Here is an 18,042-nt window from a genome sequence, read left to right as displayed (position 1 = left end):
TATTTAAATGTTCAGTAAATTGTTATGATGTTTAATTCTACTTGAAATTCTTCATAAAAGTATTAGACTCATAGTATGTCCAGGGGGAATAAATTATTAATATTATTAGACTTCAGCTTGTTGCTATAAACTATTCATTCTTACTGTATTCTGACAAGATCCTTTTACAATTATTTGGTTTCACAGTATTAGGTGTTAAAAAGTATAAAATATATTACAGTATAGATAAGTTAACAAATATGCTAAGCTACAGTGGTACCTGATGCTAAAGTCAATGTGACTTAGTAAGTGTGACCTACTGCATTTTTTTTAAAGGACTATGAACCTATTTTAACGCAGTTTTTCATCCTGCTTCATTTGGCTTCATAAACAAATCATGTCAAACATCTCCAAATTAATTTGTAGCAAAACGAAGCATCAGTTTTAAAATTTATATTACAGATTTTTTTGCATGTACTCTGAGTGGACTGAATTTTTAGTTTTGAAATTAATATGATAGCATTTAAGAGCTGTGCAATTATCAGTCCTTTGTATTTGGTCAAGTGTAGGATTTTAATGACTGGTATAGTGGGGAAGTTGTGAATTAGTCCACATGATGATTTAAAATAAAAGTCTCTTTGTATGATTTTTTATTTTAAAAAGTTATTTAAAATTTACCTATTGATTATAATTTAAATTGTTACTGTCTAATCTTTAAATTCCTGTATCACAAAATAATATGAACAAATGATATGATAAGAATTTTGACTGAGAAGAGTAAATGGTGTTCTTTGAGGCAATGTGATGTTTTGTTTAATCTTATAATGATAGTGACTTTAAGATAAATCTATTTCTCACTGTTTCTTCTGTTAAGGAGTTAATACCAGATTATTAGACCACATTAGCTTGGGATGAATTTAATGTTTAGTTTATTGGCTTTGTAATTTGCCTCAGTTCATTCAAAGCTTTCTAAATCTGTTGGATGGATCAACATTTTGGTTGATTTGATAGAGTATAACCTTCCATTTTGAGACTTCCAAGATATTCCTCTTCTTCTCTCTGACTTGGATTTTGCTCTTGGTTTGTTATATTTACCATTTAGATTGTTTTCTCCACAGACATCATGCCTCCACCAGCCTCCTAAAAGAGATAGATATGCAATTTAATGGATACAAACACACAATATAGTTACTATTATTTCCCTATGAGTTTATCCTTCTTTCTTATAAATATTACAGTGTTGTAGATGCTTGTATCTCAGTTGTAAGTAATCTGTATAAGTGTTATATATACCACCAAAAATTAAAAAAAACTGAGGAGGATTAGAGATAAAATAGAATTAACATGTTCATTATTATAGTTAAGAAATTTATTTTACCTATAGAGAAAATGCTTACTTGGAATTAGGATTTTTAAAAGTTCACATTATAGATAATGACTAATACTGTGGAAAGATATATTGAAGATATGAAAATAAAGTATTGGTATCAGGAAAATGATACCTGAATAGCTTTCTGGACAGTCGAAATATCCTTTTGCTTTGTGATCCCAGGTAGAAAACACCAAATCTTTGTGTTCTGGGATTGCATTTGGGACATTGCCAGTAATCTCAGCTAGGCGTAGTGTGTAGTTGGTTTCATGATTTCCCAAGTGAAAAGAATATTCAATATAATGTTTGTTGTCTTTCCAGTCTTCCAGCTCAATTCGTAAAATGTTATTAGATTGCTTCACTATGGAGTATATCTTCTCTAGGCCCAGCCAAAATTCTCCTGAAAAGAAACATTTTGAAAAATCTCTGAATTGTTTACTACAGGTTAGGCACTGGCAGTTTTTAAGAGTGCTTTTAATTGGTGTAAGTAATTAAGTTGTTTAATCTTGAGTCCCTTGGTCATTTTAGAGTTTCTTAAAATATTTCCTTTTAAAACAATTTTATTGAGAATAGTTACATATACAAAATGTTAAAAGTATTAATAGACCTGCTTAAAACTTGTATATTCTTTCAGAAAAATATATTATGAGATGTTTCAGATGTGAAATGTATTACACTATTATAGATATTTTATAGTCCAGTTATTTGTAGAATAATGTCTCACTTCTGAGTCTTTATATAGATTGGCTTTTCTGTCAACTGTTTTTTAACATCCATGGTCAATCAAAAAATTTGTTAAGTATTCCCAGAGACCTGGGTAATAATGATTTCATTGTCCTCACATACAAACCTGGCCTTTAGTATTTGCTTGATAATATGTTTTCTTTGTCGAAAAAGATAGGAATAGATTCTTTTTTTTTTTTTTTTGAGTTGGAGTCTCACTCTGTCGCCCAGACTGGAGTGCAGTGGCCGCTTCTGGCCACCGCAGCCTTGACCTGCTGGTCTCAGGTGATCCTTCCGCCTCCGCCTTTCAAGTAGCTGGAACTACAGGCGTGCACTACTATGCCTGGCTAATTTTTTTTTTTTTTATTTATTGTAAAGATGAGGTCTCGCCAGGTTGCCCAGGCAGGTCTCGAACCCGCGGACTCAGGCAGTCCACTCACCTCAGCCTCCCAAGCGCAGGATTACAGGCTGAGCCACTGAGCCTGGCTAGGAATAGATTTTTAAAAACATTTAAAGCATTAAAAAACATGATTCTTAACAATTTTTTCTATATAATTTAAAAAATTATTCATATTTGGAATTAAAAGCATAAATAACACAAATATAGTTAGGTCATCACCACAGTCTTTAATTAAAATATTTAATAATAAAAGTCAATGGTTTCTTATTGCTATTGAGTTAGTAGGAAGTTTTATTTTAAGGATTGCTGGTAAATGCACGTGCAAATGGATTACTTTCTTACTAGTGATAAATGAGTATTCTGCACTTAACTGTCAGCCTTTTATTTGTGGGTTACACTCACTGTTAAGAGATTTGGAGCTATAAAACATCACTGAATATACCTTCTAGGTAGGGATTTAGTAGTTTAAATATAGAATTTGTTAAATGGTCAAATAATACTGAGCATTTAAAAGTTTGATCTATTAATGGATTTTTCTACTTTATAGGTGAGTACTTATATATCATGTGGATTTTTAAAATGTGTTTTTTGGATTTCAAACATTTGTTTTTTATTTCGCTTATTTTACATTATTTTACATTATTTTATGTGATCAAAATAGAATGATTTGCACTGAGTTAACAAGTTCATTTTAAGCTACACATTCTATAGTATACATTTATTATATTTAAACAATTGAAATTTTAAAACTTGTATGTTTGACAGTTTCCTTGTCCTTTCTGACCTCCAATTGATATCTAAAATGTTGAGAGAATAGAGTGTCTAGTGGTAGGAGTAGTTCTCTTTGTAACTTATTCATAGCACTTACCACTTATCAAATCACACAGCACTTAATCAAAATTATCTTTAATAATTACAATTATGATAAGTATAAGCCATCAAATTAAATTGTGGTAAGTATAATTAAGAATAGATGTGTAATCGTAATAAATATAATTCAAATAATGACAGTTGTAATAAGTGTAATTACTAACAAATGTGTAATTGATGATAAGTTTTATGAAGGGTGGGACTGTTTCTCACTTATTGCTACTTTCCCAATGCCCAGTCCATAATAGCTTCTCAGTAAATATTTGTAAATTAACAAGTGGATGAATGGTTGAATGTAGTTACCCTTACCATCAAGTCTTCCAAAACCATTTTTGTAGTTCTCCCAGGTTTCATTGAAGTTTTGTGATCCATCTATTCGTTGTTGAATTAATGTCCACGGACTACCTGAATATAAGGGAAAAATTATGTATTTTTATTAGATTGATGTTGACAGATGTAAAAAGTAATACCTTTTTTGTTTTAATTGGTGGCTTTGTAAGGTAGTTTATTAATGTTATGGCAATATGTTTTATAATTTATTATGGTCCCATGAAGTTAAATGAAGAGCAACTAATGAATTTTCTCATAGTACACTTGTTTGACAGTAGTCACTTCAGATTGTTTTACAGAAGAAGAGACTATGAAAACATAAAATACCTTGGCGTCTTCCTACCAGAGAAATGAAAGACCTTGACGACAAAAACTATAAAACAGTGCTCAAAGAAATCAAAGGAGAAACAAGCACATGGAAAAATATTCCATGCTCATGGATGGGAAGAATCAACACTGTTAAGATGTCCATCCTACCAAAGGCAATCTATAGATTCACTGCAATACCTATTAAATTACCAACATCATTCTGGAAACATCAATACAGAAATTCATGTAGAAGCAGTGACCACGAACAGCCAAAACTATCCTCAGCCAAAGAAACAAAGTGGGAGGTATCACGCTTCCAGACTTTACTGTAAGGCTGCAATAATCAAAACAGCCTGGTATTGGTACAATAACAGGCATATGGAACAGTGGAACAGTATAGAAATTCCAGAAGCAAAATCTCAATTTCTCGACTGACTCATCTTTGACAAAGCCTCCACCAACAACCACTGGAGAGAGAAAAGCCTATTCAGTAAATGGTGCTGGGAAAACTGGCTGATCACATGCAGAAGATTGAAGCAGGACCCTTTCCCTTCACCATACACAAAAATCAACTCTAAATGAATCAAAGACCTAAATGTAAAACCTCAAACTGTAAGAATCTTAGAAAATATGGGAAACACCCTTACAGAATTAGGTATAGGCAACCAATTCCTGATCAAAAGCCCATGCCATAAGAGATAAGATAGACAAGTAAGACCTCATCAAACTGAAAAGCCTCTGCAAAGCAAAAAAAACCATCAAGAGAGCAGGGAGACAGCTCCCAGAATGGGAAAAAATATTTGCCAACTATTTATCTGACAAAGGCATATATCCAGGATCTACAAGGAACTCAAATGTGCCAAAAGGAAAAAAAAACAAGCAGTTCCATTAAAAAATGGGCAAGCCGGGCTCGGTGGCTCAGCCTGTAATCCCGTGCCTTTGAGGCTGAGGTGAGTGGATTGCCTGAGCCCGCGGGTTCAAGACCCGCCTGGGCAGCGAGACCTCATCTCTACAATAAATCAAAAAATCAGCCGGGCGTGGTAGCGCATGCCTGTAATTCCGGCTACTTGGAAGGCTGAGGCAGAAGGATCACCGGAGCCCAGCAGGTCAAGGCTGTGGTGGCCGGGAGCGGCCACTGCACTCCAGTCTGGGCGACAGAGTGAGACTCCAACTCAAAAAAAAAAAAAAAAAAATGGGCAAAAGATCTGAATAGACACTTCTGAAAAGAAGACATACGAGCAGCCAACAGATACATCAAAAAATGCTCAATCATCAAAGAAATGCAAATCAAAATCACTGGGACACCGCCTAACTCCAGTCAGGATGGCCATCATCAATAACTCAAAAAATAGCAGAGGCTGGTGAAGATATGGAGAAAAGGAAACACTTCTACACTGTTGGTGGGAGTGTAAACTGTACAACCTCTATGGAAAATAGTGTGGTGATCCCTAAAAGATCTAAATATTGAACTTCCATACAACCCAGCATCCTCCTTCTGGGAATATACCTGGAAGAATGCAAATCATTACAATAGCAAAAACATGGAACTAACCATGCTGCCCATCAAAATAGATTGTATTTTTTTAAAATGTGGTACATATACACGATAGAGCATTATACAGCCATAAAGTATATCACTTGTTCTTACTCATAAGTGGACCCTGAACATTAATCATAATACTATAAAAAGGGAATGAGCATAGTGGGACACTGCCAGGGAGGAGGACACATAACATTAATAAAGGTTCCTGATCTCAAACCAGGGGAAGTGGGGACCAAAGGGATGCCCAAACTTTACCTGTACAATGACCACTTATCTATCTAATCCTGAATTGTATGTACCTCACATCTTTAAAATAAAATCAAAATTAAAAAGTAAAAAAGACTGTCGAATACATACGTAAACAAGATAGAGTACTAAATTTATATTAATACTCATGCATATTCCATTTTATGTGTGTGTGTAACAGAATTATTAGTCTTGCTAATAGTAACTTGAGCTAGCTACTGTTTTCTCTTTAGACAGGTTTTACCTGATTTAACATCACAGTAGACATTAAAAACTTGAGAGTTGCCAGGTCTAATGGCGTATATACCACTGGTATGTTCACCTCTGTTATAAATGGAGGTACAATCAGTAGGAATGCCTAGAAGCAACAAAATGTTATTATATAAGATTTAGTAATAGGAATGATAATTTTGGAGCTTGAGATTTTACTTGACGTTTCATGAAATTGTGATAAATGTAGATTTTTTTTCAGCAATGTTTATGCTAAGGCATTTTTATTAGATAGTATGCTATTTAAGTAATATGAAAATATTGATTACCAAATTGAGCCCTTTTTAAGAAAAGTGACAAATTATAGTTTTAAACACATTATTATTTTTTGCTAAACATAGGTGCAATAGAAAGTGGCAGAAATACATATAAAACTTAGTACAGTGCTTTGGTGGATAGCAGGTGGTCAACAGATGTATTGGAAAGAATTAATGTAAAATAAATAATAAAGGTTTTAAGAGTTTATTATATTGCTGGGAATGGAGACATTTCCCAAACTTTTTTTTTTTTTGTAGTTTATCTAGAAAGTAAATTAGAGAGAAAGAGGGGGCCAAAGCCAGGAAACACAACCTCGCCATAGCTCAGAGAGCACATGGCCACATCATAGCTTAGCAAGTCACTGGTGGCAATGGCAGTGGCAATGGCCAACTTTTGTTTTTCTTAGGAAAAATTTCAAGCAAACAGGAAAGTGGAAATAATTGTGGAAGAGAACACCATAGTCTTCCCTTCTATATTCATCAGTTCTTTATATTCTGCTACCTTTGTTTTTATGCACATACACACCAATACTATGTTTGAAAGTAATTTGCAAACTTCATGACTCTTAACTCTTTAAATACTTCAGCATACAACTCTTAAACATGAAGTTATTCTCTTCCATGATTGCAGTACCATTAGCACATCTAAGAAAATTAATAGACACCCCATTCTATCTAATATTTAAGTCCATATTTAAATTTCCCTGATTGTCTAAATTATGTTCTTTATAGGGTTTTAAAAGAATCCTAGGATCTAATTTAGATCGACACATTGTATCTGGTGGATATGTCTCCTTACTATCTTTTAGTCTAGAGCAGATCCTAAGAATAGAGTGTAATGATAATAGCTAAAAGAAGGAAACCACCAAAGTGTCTTACCATCATATTCCACATTTTTAATTCTATTCACTTGAAGAAAGGGAGTAGTTCTTGGTGCTCTTGGCTTGGAAGAAAGAGAATTTTCTGTGGCTTCTTGAATACCAGTCCTTCTGAGCTGATAAAATAACATAAATTTATTTTTTTAAATGATCCTAAATATACCATTAGGGGAAATTACAGCAAGGATATCAAAAGTACAATTTTTATGTGTCTTGCCTTTCAGTTCATGGTAAACAGCACTATTCAGATTGTACAGATTACCTGTTCTCAAAATATTTAATCAGGCACATTATTTAATAAGTTCAGAAAATAAAGAGAGCAAGGCAATAAAGCAGACACTGGTTAAAAAAAAGAAACAGCAAAAACCAAGCAAGGCCAAAAGCAGAGTCTTTGCTTTACTTGGAATATTTTAATATATTCTCTTTATTTATATGAATAGAATATGTTTAATATTCTGTTTAGTAACACAGATAGATTTTAAATGTAATAATTCTCAGTTGTAGGCCTCACTGATTCTCAGACCTGCCATAAAGACATAGTATGTAATTTGAAAAGGGGTGCTTTCTTGATAGTTTTTACCTGTAAACATATCAGTAGATGTTGGCAGCTTGGCAGGTTTATTTGCTTACTTTCACTGTATTCAGTAGTTCACTGTTAGTTTAACAATAACATTATATTTTTACTTAAGGTGTGCTGATCTGTAATTTATTGAATGATAACTTTTCTTATTGACAGTGAGAAAAGCAGAATACATAATATCTTGCATTATAGTTTTTTGATGCTGGCATAAATGGCATTTCCTAGGATATAATTTATCAGGATTTGTTGTCAATACTTGTTGGGAGTTAGTCTTTTCTACTAAGTAACTGTGATTTAAATTCACTTAAGTTTTTAGAATTTTTATTTCTTAATTTTTTAAAACTTTTTTTATTTTGATTCAGTGTCTCACTCTGTTGCCCAGGCTGGTGTGCAGTGGCATGCTCATGACCACCACAGCCTTGACCTGCTGGACTCAGGTGGTCCTTTCACCTCAGCCTTCCAAGCAACTGGAAATACAAGCACGACGCCCAACTTTTTTTTTTTTTTTTTTGATTTATTATAGAGCCAGGGTCCCGCCAAGTTGCCAAGGCTGGTCTTGAACCCTTGGGCTCAGGCAATTTCTCGCCTTGGCCTCTCAAAGTGCTGGGATTACTGGCATGAGCCCTATGAGGAAATTGGATCAGATGATTCTAAGCCTTCTTCTAACTCAGAAATTTATTGTTTTGATTTCTTCATACATTTTTATTTTTAGACAGAATGTATATCATTGTATAATGGTAAAGTTTTGCTTTTGTTAGCAGGTTCATTTATAATCATAGTAAAAGATACAGTAAAAAAGTTAGAAAAAGAACATTTAATCAGGAGATTATAGAAATCAAAAGTAATTGACAAAAAACCTTTTTTGGAAAATAAGCAGAACCTAAAATTATGAATTTATTTAGTAGAAAGTGGTAATAGTATTTTGTTTTATATCTCTTGAGAACTATTTTTTACCAGATTCTCTGAATTTATATGATTCTTTGAACCTTCTTGAATAGCTTTTTAGGAGTATTACTAATTAATATATTTTAAAGTGATTATGGTTTATATTGGAGTGCTTAGATTATGAAATAACTTTATTCTAAACAAGTGCCTCCCTCTTTCACCTCACCAGTTATTTACATTGTAGATTAATTACATTGTTGGGTTTTGACCTTTAATTATGGGGCACACAGTTTCTAGTAATGCAGGCAAAAGTGTTCATAGCAAATGTTTATTAACTTCTGTGTGTTGAATATGGCATAACTTTTACTAATTATATAGCAATTGATTAAGTGCCTTTTATGTGTCATAACAATGTTCTATATTCTGAGGCTCCAGCAACAAAAGTACTGGGAAGAAAATCTCTGTATTCACAGAGCTTACTTAGTACAGGTAAGACAAATAACTTAGACATATATTATTTTAAATAAAGGTGAGTGTTAAGGAGGAAAAGGAGGTAGAAGGTTTCAGGGATGGGAGATGGGGATTGTAATTTTTGGTTAGGTGACCTGGGAAGGCTTTTTTGAGAATTTTATGTCTGATAAAGATCTAAAGGAAATTGAGGAATGGGCCATGCAGATTCCACAGCAAAAGACATTAGATAGAGGGAACAACAAGGGCAAAGGCCCTGAGTGGCCCCATGTTGGATGTGTTTGCATAATCATAAAGCGCTAGATAGAGTAGAGGAGGTGAAGTCAGTGAGATAACGAAAGGTTGAGCCAAGATGAGTGAGACTGAAAGCTCTTTTGTGGTTTAGAGCAAGGGAGACATGATCTAATTTAAATTTTAATAGGATTGCTTTGGCAGCTGTGAATTCTTTTTTTCTTACAATAATCCTATGAGATAGGTTGTTATTGTCTTCATAGAATATGTGAGGAAGCAGAGACAGAGGGATTAAGTAATTTATTCAAAGTCAAACAAAGTTTTAGAGCCATGGTTTGAACCCAGGTGCTTTATTAGCTTCAGAGCCTGCAATTTTAAGTCATACTCATGTGATCATTTTACTCACAACCTAATTGAAGCTTTTAAATAATTTTAAGGTTGTGTTTTTTATAAAACAGTATGAAAGACTGGACATATCATTAAAATACTGACTTACCTGATTTTCTATTTCTTTTATTTGACTATGCTGTTGATTTAATTGTTTATATTGTTCTTCCACGGTCTGGAGAAGGTCTTTGATGCTGTTATCTTGCTGTTCTACAAAAGTCTGGGTATAGATTGTAGGTTGTTTAAAAGTTATGTTCCTCTTTTACATTAGTTTTTATTTTCTATAACACTATCACAATCTGACTTTTCTAATTAATAGATTCAAAAAATGAATATTGACAATCATTTTCTCTTGTAGACTTCTTTCAAATAGCACATGCTTTTGTCCCTAATGCTTTATTTAAAATGTACTATCTCTAAACTTGATTTTTTTGAGCTTCAATTAAAGAGAAAAAAACCCAGCATATTTTAATAGGAGTAAATATTTACCATTTACTGAATTACTTTTATCTATTTTAAACATGAGAGAATAGTTTTAAATTTAAATTTCTTTAACTTTTTACTTACCTCCAGTAATTTGCAATAGTGTAATGATTTAATATTCTAAATTTTATTATTTAATTGATTTGTAATTTTCATAGAATGTTAGGGAAACAAAAACCAGCTTGAAATTATAAGGACAAATTTTATTTTCGTAGGTTATTTTTTTTTTTTAAGAAAAATTAAGTGTTTCAACAATGCAACAAAGTATTTCATATAGCATATCTTAGTTAAAGATCCACATTGAAAATATAATCATGAACCTGCTTTGGTTTCTACTTACTTTAAGTGAAGTTACTTCTGGGTGTTCCGGAGTTTCAGGTTGATTTTGAATTAAATTAGTTAGTTGCTCCTCCAAATAGCTCACTTTTTGTTGAAGTAGAATTTTCTCTTCTAGGAGGCTTTCAAGTTTAGAGTTGAGTTCAAGTGACATGTTCTTCACCTCTTCATTTTTGACTTGTAGTTTGTATGTGGTTCTTCTTAGTTCCTTTTCTTCTTCTTTGATTTCATTGGTTTGCAGTGATAGATCATAAAAAGACTGATCAAATATGTTGAGTTTTTGAAATATGTCATTAATTTGGCCCTTAGTCTTATGGACAAAATCTTTAAGACCGTGTCCCAACTGAAGAAGGCCGTTAGCTAAAATTTTTACATCATCTAACATAGCAAATCTCGATTTTGGCTCTGGAGATACAGAATCAAATGATGAATTGTCTTGGTCAATTCTGGAGGAAATAACTAGAGGAGCAATAAAAAGAAAGAGCTTAATTGTGTACATTTTCATCCTAATTATTCAGTTTCAAGCGATTGGGAACTATTTTTCTTCTGGGAGCAGACCCAGACTTCTTAACTCTATATATCACTATTTGCCACATGAAAGGTGAGGTTGGCAGGTGAATATAGTTAATCATTAAGCTGTGTTAACTTGCACGAATGTAACCTTCTTCTACATTGAGTTAGATCGATGCTTAAAGAAATCAAAGAAATGAGCGACTAACCTAACAGGTAATTTGAAATTGTTACTATGTTTAACTGATATATTATAAACTACACATTCAGTGTTATGATGTACCTGTTTTTAAAACTCATTTTAATTTTTGATGATTTTAAAAGAGAATTACAAGCCAAAAACTTTTTTAATGGGGAAATTCATTATTTAAGTCAAGGAAGAAGTAAATTAATTAAGTGTGCATTTCTCAAACTGTACTTTAGTTCTTTTGGAAACAGTAACTCATCCCCTAAAATGCCTTCCTTCTGCCGCCTTTCTCCATTCCCTCAGGGGATATTACAGCGCTCAGTGTTGTATTCCTGAGGTGCTCTGTATAGACTATCTTATACGTTTCTTATTATTTGTCACTATAATTATTTGTTAGTATATCGTTTTGCATCACTCTGTATATCTTAATCATCCTTGTATATTATCACAAAATTACATATATATAATAAGTATCATTAAAGACATTTCATTCCTCTTTGTCCAGTGTGTTCTACGTCTCTATGTTCTAGGCTCTTTTCTATGTGCCTGGTGAAAGACCAGTAGATATGTGGTCTTCTAAAGTCAAACTAGAATGAAATCTTAAATACTTTCAGTGTCAAAAATAAGCTGCCCATTGTAAGTTTTTCTGAGTAAACTCTTAGGGGCTCATTAACAATTTTGATAATATAAATTTAACACAAAAGATTAGTAGTATTTTAAAAAATAAATGTTTCATTGTGCTTCTTAGTGTTAAAAAGAAAAATTACTAAATGCTGAAATTAAATAATTAAATATGTGATTATCTTTATGGAGTGTTTGTATTAAGAACCGTGTGAGAAAAATAACAAATCCTTTCAAATTGCCTAATCTTGGCATCTAATATGGTGAAATTATTAAGAGTATGATTTCTGGAATCAGACTATAGTCTGGGCCCGAAAGCCAACTGTAGCTGTCTTGGGCAAGTTACTGAACATCTCCATACCTCAGTTTCCCTATTTGTGAATCTGGAGTAATTATAGCACATAATTCATAGTTACGGTAAAACAAAAAATAATGCATGTAGAACATTTAGAACAGTGTCCAGCAAATAGAAAGTGCTCAAAATGTTAGTTATTATATCACATGAAAGTAACATTTTTAACCTGGGTGTGTATATACTAAGCGCTGCTTAAAATGAATTTTTCATAAAGTTAATAGCTTTTTACAAAGGAAAGAGTTTTGACATAATGAATTTCAGTGTACATTGTAAATTGTCAAGCATCATTTTACAAAATGAACCATTTCCAAATTTCTATTCTTAGAAATGCCTTTTCCTAGTATGAAATAAAGGGCATTCCTTTTGATAATTTAGAATTAAGGGCTTTGGATGTTACAATCATGGTAGAGGTAGATAACACAGTGGTTAAGAGCACAACTCGGGAGCAGGGCGGCCTGATTGGGATCCTGGCTTTGTTATTCTTCTTCTCTGGGACCCTTAGCCAAATTACTTAGCTTCTCGGGACCTCTGTTTTCTCATCTGTCCAATGAAGACAACATTTACTTTATTGCGTTGTATAAAAGATTAAAAATTAAGATTTTCACTTAGAATATTACCTGGTGTATAATAAATACTACACAGTATTCTATATTAGCTGTTTATTGTAGTTATAAACAATCAGTGCATTAACACCTGTACTATAGTATTTTACTGGTAAAATTATCTAATCTCTAGCCGGGCTCGGTGGCTCAGCCTATAATCCCTCGCCTTTGGGAGGCTGAGGTGAGTGGATTGCCTGAGGCTGCGGGTTCGAGACCCGCCTGGGCAGTGAGACTTCATCTCTACAATAAATCTAAAAATCAGCCGGGCGTGGTAGTGCATGCCTGTAATTCCGGCTACTTGGAAGGCTGAGGCGGAGGGATCGCCAGAGCCCAGCAGGCGAGGCTGCGGTGGCCAGGAGCGGCCACTGCACTCCAGTCTGGGCGACAGAGTGAGACTCCAACTCAAAAAAAAAAAAAAGAAAAAAAAATTATCTTATCTCAAGTTAAGATCTTGTAAATTGGGAATTTTTGCAAGAATGTAGATTTTCTGAGTTTTGGTCTCTTGACTTTAGTAAGGAATTGTGTTTTCTGATTTGTTTGTGTATACATTTTGTGTCCAATACAGACCCAAAAAAGGTAATAAAAACAAAAAAAAAAGTCCTTAACTCTTTATTTTCATTTTGCCCATATCATTGGTACATGTTATGAAATTATAAAAATGTATGTTGAACTCGAAAAAGAAATGCAAATTTTCTCCTTTAAAAGAAAGAACTTGGGCAACCCCCTTGGGTCCCCTCCCACTGTGGGAACTTTTCTGTCCTCTCAATAAATCCTGCTTTCTCAAACAAAAAAAAAAAAGAAAAGAAAGAATTTAGGATTGAAATTATTGGTCATGAAGGGCAGATTTCAAAACCTCGTAACTAAGTTGTCAGTTTTTGTTGCTTAAAACTACTGACCTGATATTTCATCCTCCTGCTAGTTGAGGGAGAATATGGATGCGAGAACTTCTCTTCCCTGTTACTCTATCAGCTATTTATTGTCAGGATCTGCATGTTTTTAAATTGATGTTCCATATAGCGCTTCAGTACCAATGGCTTACACGTTGTAGCAACAATACTTATTTACCAAATGAATAAGAGAAAAAAAGTCATAACATCTAGGAGTTTTCTAAATACAGAATTTATATAGCAGATGCGTATCCCCTGTTAATAGCAGATTCTTTTAAGAGAAGGAAATTTGAAAAGTAGCGCTTTTAACATGGAAGTAGCTGAACACTAAGGGAAATTGAATGAAAGAATTTTCTTCCATATTTGATACTGTACCAGCATACTAACACTTTTTGCACCACTTATGCAATTCCTCACATATAGTATTGACATATTAGAGGCAATGGTCATGTAATCTTTGTTTACAGTATATTATCTCTGAATGTAATAACCTGGATAATTTTTTTCTTATAGTAGTTTGAACTGATTATTGATTATAATTTAAAATAAGTAATTTGCCTAATTACAATATGCAGAAGCATCTCAACATGGGAAAATGTAATGAAAGTAGTAGTTTTATAAATGATCGTTTGTCTACCTTTTAATGCCTCCTGTGTGAGTACACATTGCTAAAGGCAGAATCTGATCTTTGCTTGAACTTGTGCCTATTTAAATAGAACCTTGGTCTATTTAAATACCAGTAGTGTTATAAAAATTAATACATTTATGCCAAAGAAAATAAGAAACTGTTAGCAAACTTAGGTCCTAATTTAAGAATTCCTCATTTCTAGGAACTAATATGCAAAATTTCTTAGCTATGTGGAACTTTAGGACATTTAGCAGCCTAAATTGTTTAAATTCCAAGCAAAGGAAAGTCCTTATCATCCACCAAGTTGTGCAACCTTATGGAGATGTGACTTCCAAATAAAACACAAGGTATTTTGGCTCTTTTGTTCATAGTATCTCTTTGATTTTTTTCCTTTTTAACTATGATAATTTGTTTTTTAATTAATATATTTGATGGAAAGATTCTGAAAGTAACTATTTGAGAAAAACACATTTATAAATAAAAATGTTTGTATGAATTAAAATAAAGAATAATGTGAGAATTATATATTAGCTTCTCTTTCTTTTCTCTGTTTAGAACAGTATTACCCAATGGAAATATAATGTGAGCTATATGCTTTTTTAAAATTAATTTAAAAATTAAAAAATGTTAGTAGCTATGTTAAAAAAGAAAGAGAAACAGGTGAAATTAATTTTAATAGCATATTTTACTTAATATATAAACATTATCATTCCAAAAGAAGAAATTGAAGAGTTACTATGAAGATGTGAGCCAGTATGAAAATATTGGATACCTTATATTTTTTCATACTAAGTCTTCAAATCTGTTGTATATTCTCTATTTACAGCATATTTACTTAGAACCAGCCACATAGAAAGTGCTCAGAAGTCTCCCTAGACTATCTTATTGGATAGTGTAGATGTAGACGTTAAATGAACTTTGAAGGAATAATTTTTGTATGTTACTTTTTTGTGTGTGTTCAGTATTAATACCTGATAATTTTTTTACTTTTGACAGTACTTATTGTAAAATCTCAGATGTTTCCAAAACACATAAAAGATTTTAAAAAATCTTTGCTCTTCACTGTTAACGTTTTGGGGTTTATCATACCAAATCCCTTGGGTGACTAGCAAAACATGTTTTTTAAAACACAAATTTTCAAGACCTTAGTATTTGAAAATGTATTTTCATATAAATGCCTATAGATTTGCCACATCCTTTTTAATGGCTGCATAATCATCTATTATAGGGATGCAACTTAATTCAATCAGCCCCGTTTAAGCGATTAAGTTGATTTCCAATTTTTCTAATTATAAACAGTATGCATGGAAAATGTTTTTTATATATGTGTATAAATATTTTCATTTACAGTCACAGATGTTGACTTTTAAATTATGATTGCTGAGCCTTGGCCCCCTCCCCTACCTTGGGGAGGTGAATCTCCTTTCTCTCTCTTTAATTTACTTTCTAAATAAACTATATTTTCCAATCTAATATAAAAAAATTATAATTGCTTTGGTCAGATTGTCCTTAACAAGGGTAGTACCAGTTTATATCGCTGCCAGGAGTATATGAGCATTCTTCTCTTCCTATATACTTTTACCAGTGCTTTGAATGAAAAAGAGCAAAAATGTTGATAAATGTAATAAGTAGATACACATATATCTAGCTTGTTTTGCAAGCCATCCGTGCTACCCTCTTTGTGAATTACCTGAGCATCTGTGTAATTCCTCACCCCGCCTGCACTTCCTTCCCCTCTTTTAAAGTTTGTCCCTTTCTGACTAATGTTAGAAATTAGTTTACATATTATGGATACTAATGTTTGCCAAATACGTAACAGTGTCTTTCCAGTTTGTCATTTTTCTTCCACCTGTGCTTATATCACTTGTTATGTAGAAGCTTCAAAATTTATGTGTTTTGGCTGTGCATGGTGGCTCATACCTGTAGTCCCAGTACTTTGAGAGGCAGAGGCAAGGAGGATCACCTGAGCCTAGGAGTTTGAGACCAGCTTGGACAACATAGTGAGACCCTGCTCTACCAAAAAAAAAAATTAGCTGGTTACGGTGGTATGCCTCTGTAGTCCCAGCTTCTCAGGAGACTGAGACAGGAAGATCACTTAAGTCCTGGAGATGGAGAGTGCAGTGAGCCAGGATCGCACCACTGTATTCCAACCTGGGTAGCAGAGTAAGACTCTGTCTCAAAAAATAAAAAAGTTTATATATGTCTTTTATGATTTGTGTGGCTTATGCTAAGAAGTGCTTTTCTCACCTATAGAATCTTGTCTCTTTAAAGCTCTTCTAATACTATTATGACTTTATTTTTATTATTTAAGCCTTTGATTAATCTACAATTTATTTTGATGAAGAGATGAGATAGGAATTCATCTTTTTTCCCCTAAATGGGTAGTCAACTGTTTCAGCATTTTTTTAATTAATTTACCTTCTTGCTGATTTGAAGTTTCTTTCTTTTTAAAGTAACAAATATACTTTTAATTGATCTCAGATTAAAAATTACTCAGGAAAGGTCACTAATTTTTTTTTTTTTTGAGTTGGAGTCTCACTCCCTCGCCCAGAATAGAGTGCAGTGGCACGCTCCCGGCCACTGCAGCCTCGACCTGCTGGGCTCCGGCGATCCTTCTGCCTCATCCTTCCGAGTAGCTGGAATTACAGGCATGCGCTACCACACCCGGCTAATTTTTTGATTTGTTTTAGAGATGAGGTCTCACCAAGTTGCCCAGGCGGGTCTCGAACCCACAGGCTCAGGCAGTCCACTCACCTCAACCTCCCAAGGTGCAGGATTACAGGCTGAGCCACCCAGCCCGGCTACTAATTGTTTTAACCCCTAATCTGTTAGAGCCATATACTTAAACAACTTTGAGTAACTAAGTTAACTGGTTATTTTTACTATTTCACATCATCTACTGTGTTAGAAAAAACAAGGCATTTTATATCTTTAGGTTAAATGCGTGACTAGCAACCAAATCCTGTCTCCTATATTCCATATTTTTGTAGAGACGAGGTCCCACTATGTTTCCTAGGCTGGGTTTAAGCAGTCTGCTTGCTTTGGTCTCCCAAAATGCTGAGATTACAGGACTGAGCCACTATGCCCAGTCTGAAGGAGTATTTTAAATACAAAGTAAAGGCTGGGTGCGGTGGCTCAAGCCTGTAATCCCAGCACTTTGAGAGGCCAAGATGAGTGAATTGCCTGAGCCCACTGGTTCAAGAACAGCCTGGGCAACTTGGTGAGACCTCATCTCTACAATAAAAAAATCAAAAAATTAACCGGGCATGGTAGCGTGGCCTTTAGTTCTAGCTACTTGGAAGGCTGAGGTGGAAGGATTGCCAGAGCCCAGCAGGTCGACTGCTGCACTTGCGTTCCAGCAGTGAGACTCCAACTCGAATGAATGAATGAATGAATACATACGTACATACATACAAAGTAAAGATTTACTCAAACCTTTCCCGTTTTAAAAGACTTCCCAAACCCCTATATAGTGTCTCCAATTATTGCATTATCTTTTTTCTCCTCACACTTTTTCCTGAGTTGGAGTCTCTCTGTCACCCAGACTGAAGTGCAGTAGCACACTCCCGGCCACTGCAGCCTCGACCTGCTGGGTTACCAGCGATCCTTCTGCCTCAGCCTTCCAAGGAGCCGGAACTACAGATGCATGCTACCATGCCCGGCTAATTTTTTGATTTATTGTAGAGACGAGGTCTCACCAAGTTGCCC

General features: G+C 33.9%; 2 protein-coding genes across 3 annotated transcripts in view; one reads left to right on the top strand and one right to left on the bottom strand.

The window, feature by feature from the left end:
* LOC103270856 (dedicator of cytokinesis protein 7) overlaps positions 1-18,042 on the top strand; it is a 128,876-nt gene that overhangs the window by 62,279 nt on the left and 48,555 nt on the right. The gene's annotated exons all lie outside the window — the stretch shown is intronic.
* ANGPTL3 (angiopoietin like 3) lies at positions 626-11,098 on the bottom strand. Its single transcript, XM_008068356.2, has 7 exons — positions 10,549-11,098; positions 9,835-9,945; positions 7,176-7,290; positions 6,014-6,127; positions 3,651-3,746; positions 1,482-1,748; positions 626-1,119 (listed from the first exon to the last, which is right to left on the bottom strand). Exons 1-7 carry the CDS (start codon positions 11,047-11,049, stop codon positions 935-937), a joined length of 1,389 nt encoding a protein of 462 aa, XP_008066547.1. The 5' UTR covers positions 11,050-11,098; the 3' UTR covers positions 626-934.

Source organism: Carlito syrichta, unplaced genomic scaffold (genome assembly GCF_000164805.1).
Source record: "Carlito syrichta isolate Samal-C Ts95f unplaced genomic scaffold, Tarsius_syrichta-2.0.1 Scaffold310501, whole genome shotgun sequence".
Classification (NCBI taxonomy): Eukaryota; Metazoa; Chordata; class Mammalia; order Primates; family Tarsiidae; genus Carlito; species Carlito syrichta.
Note: the sequence above shows the minus strand (reverse complement) of the source record. Positions and strands in the feature narration are given on the sequence as shown.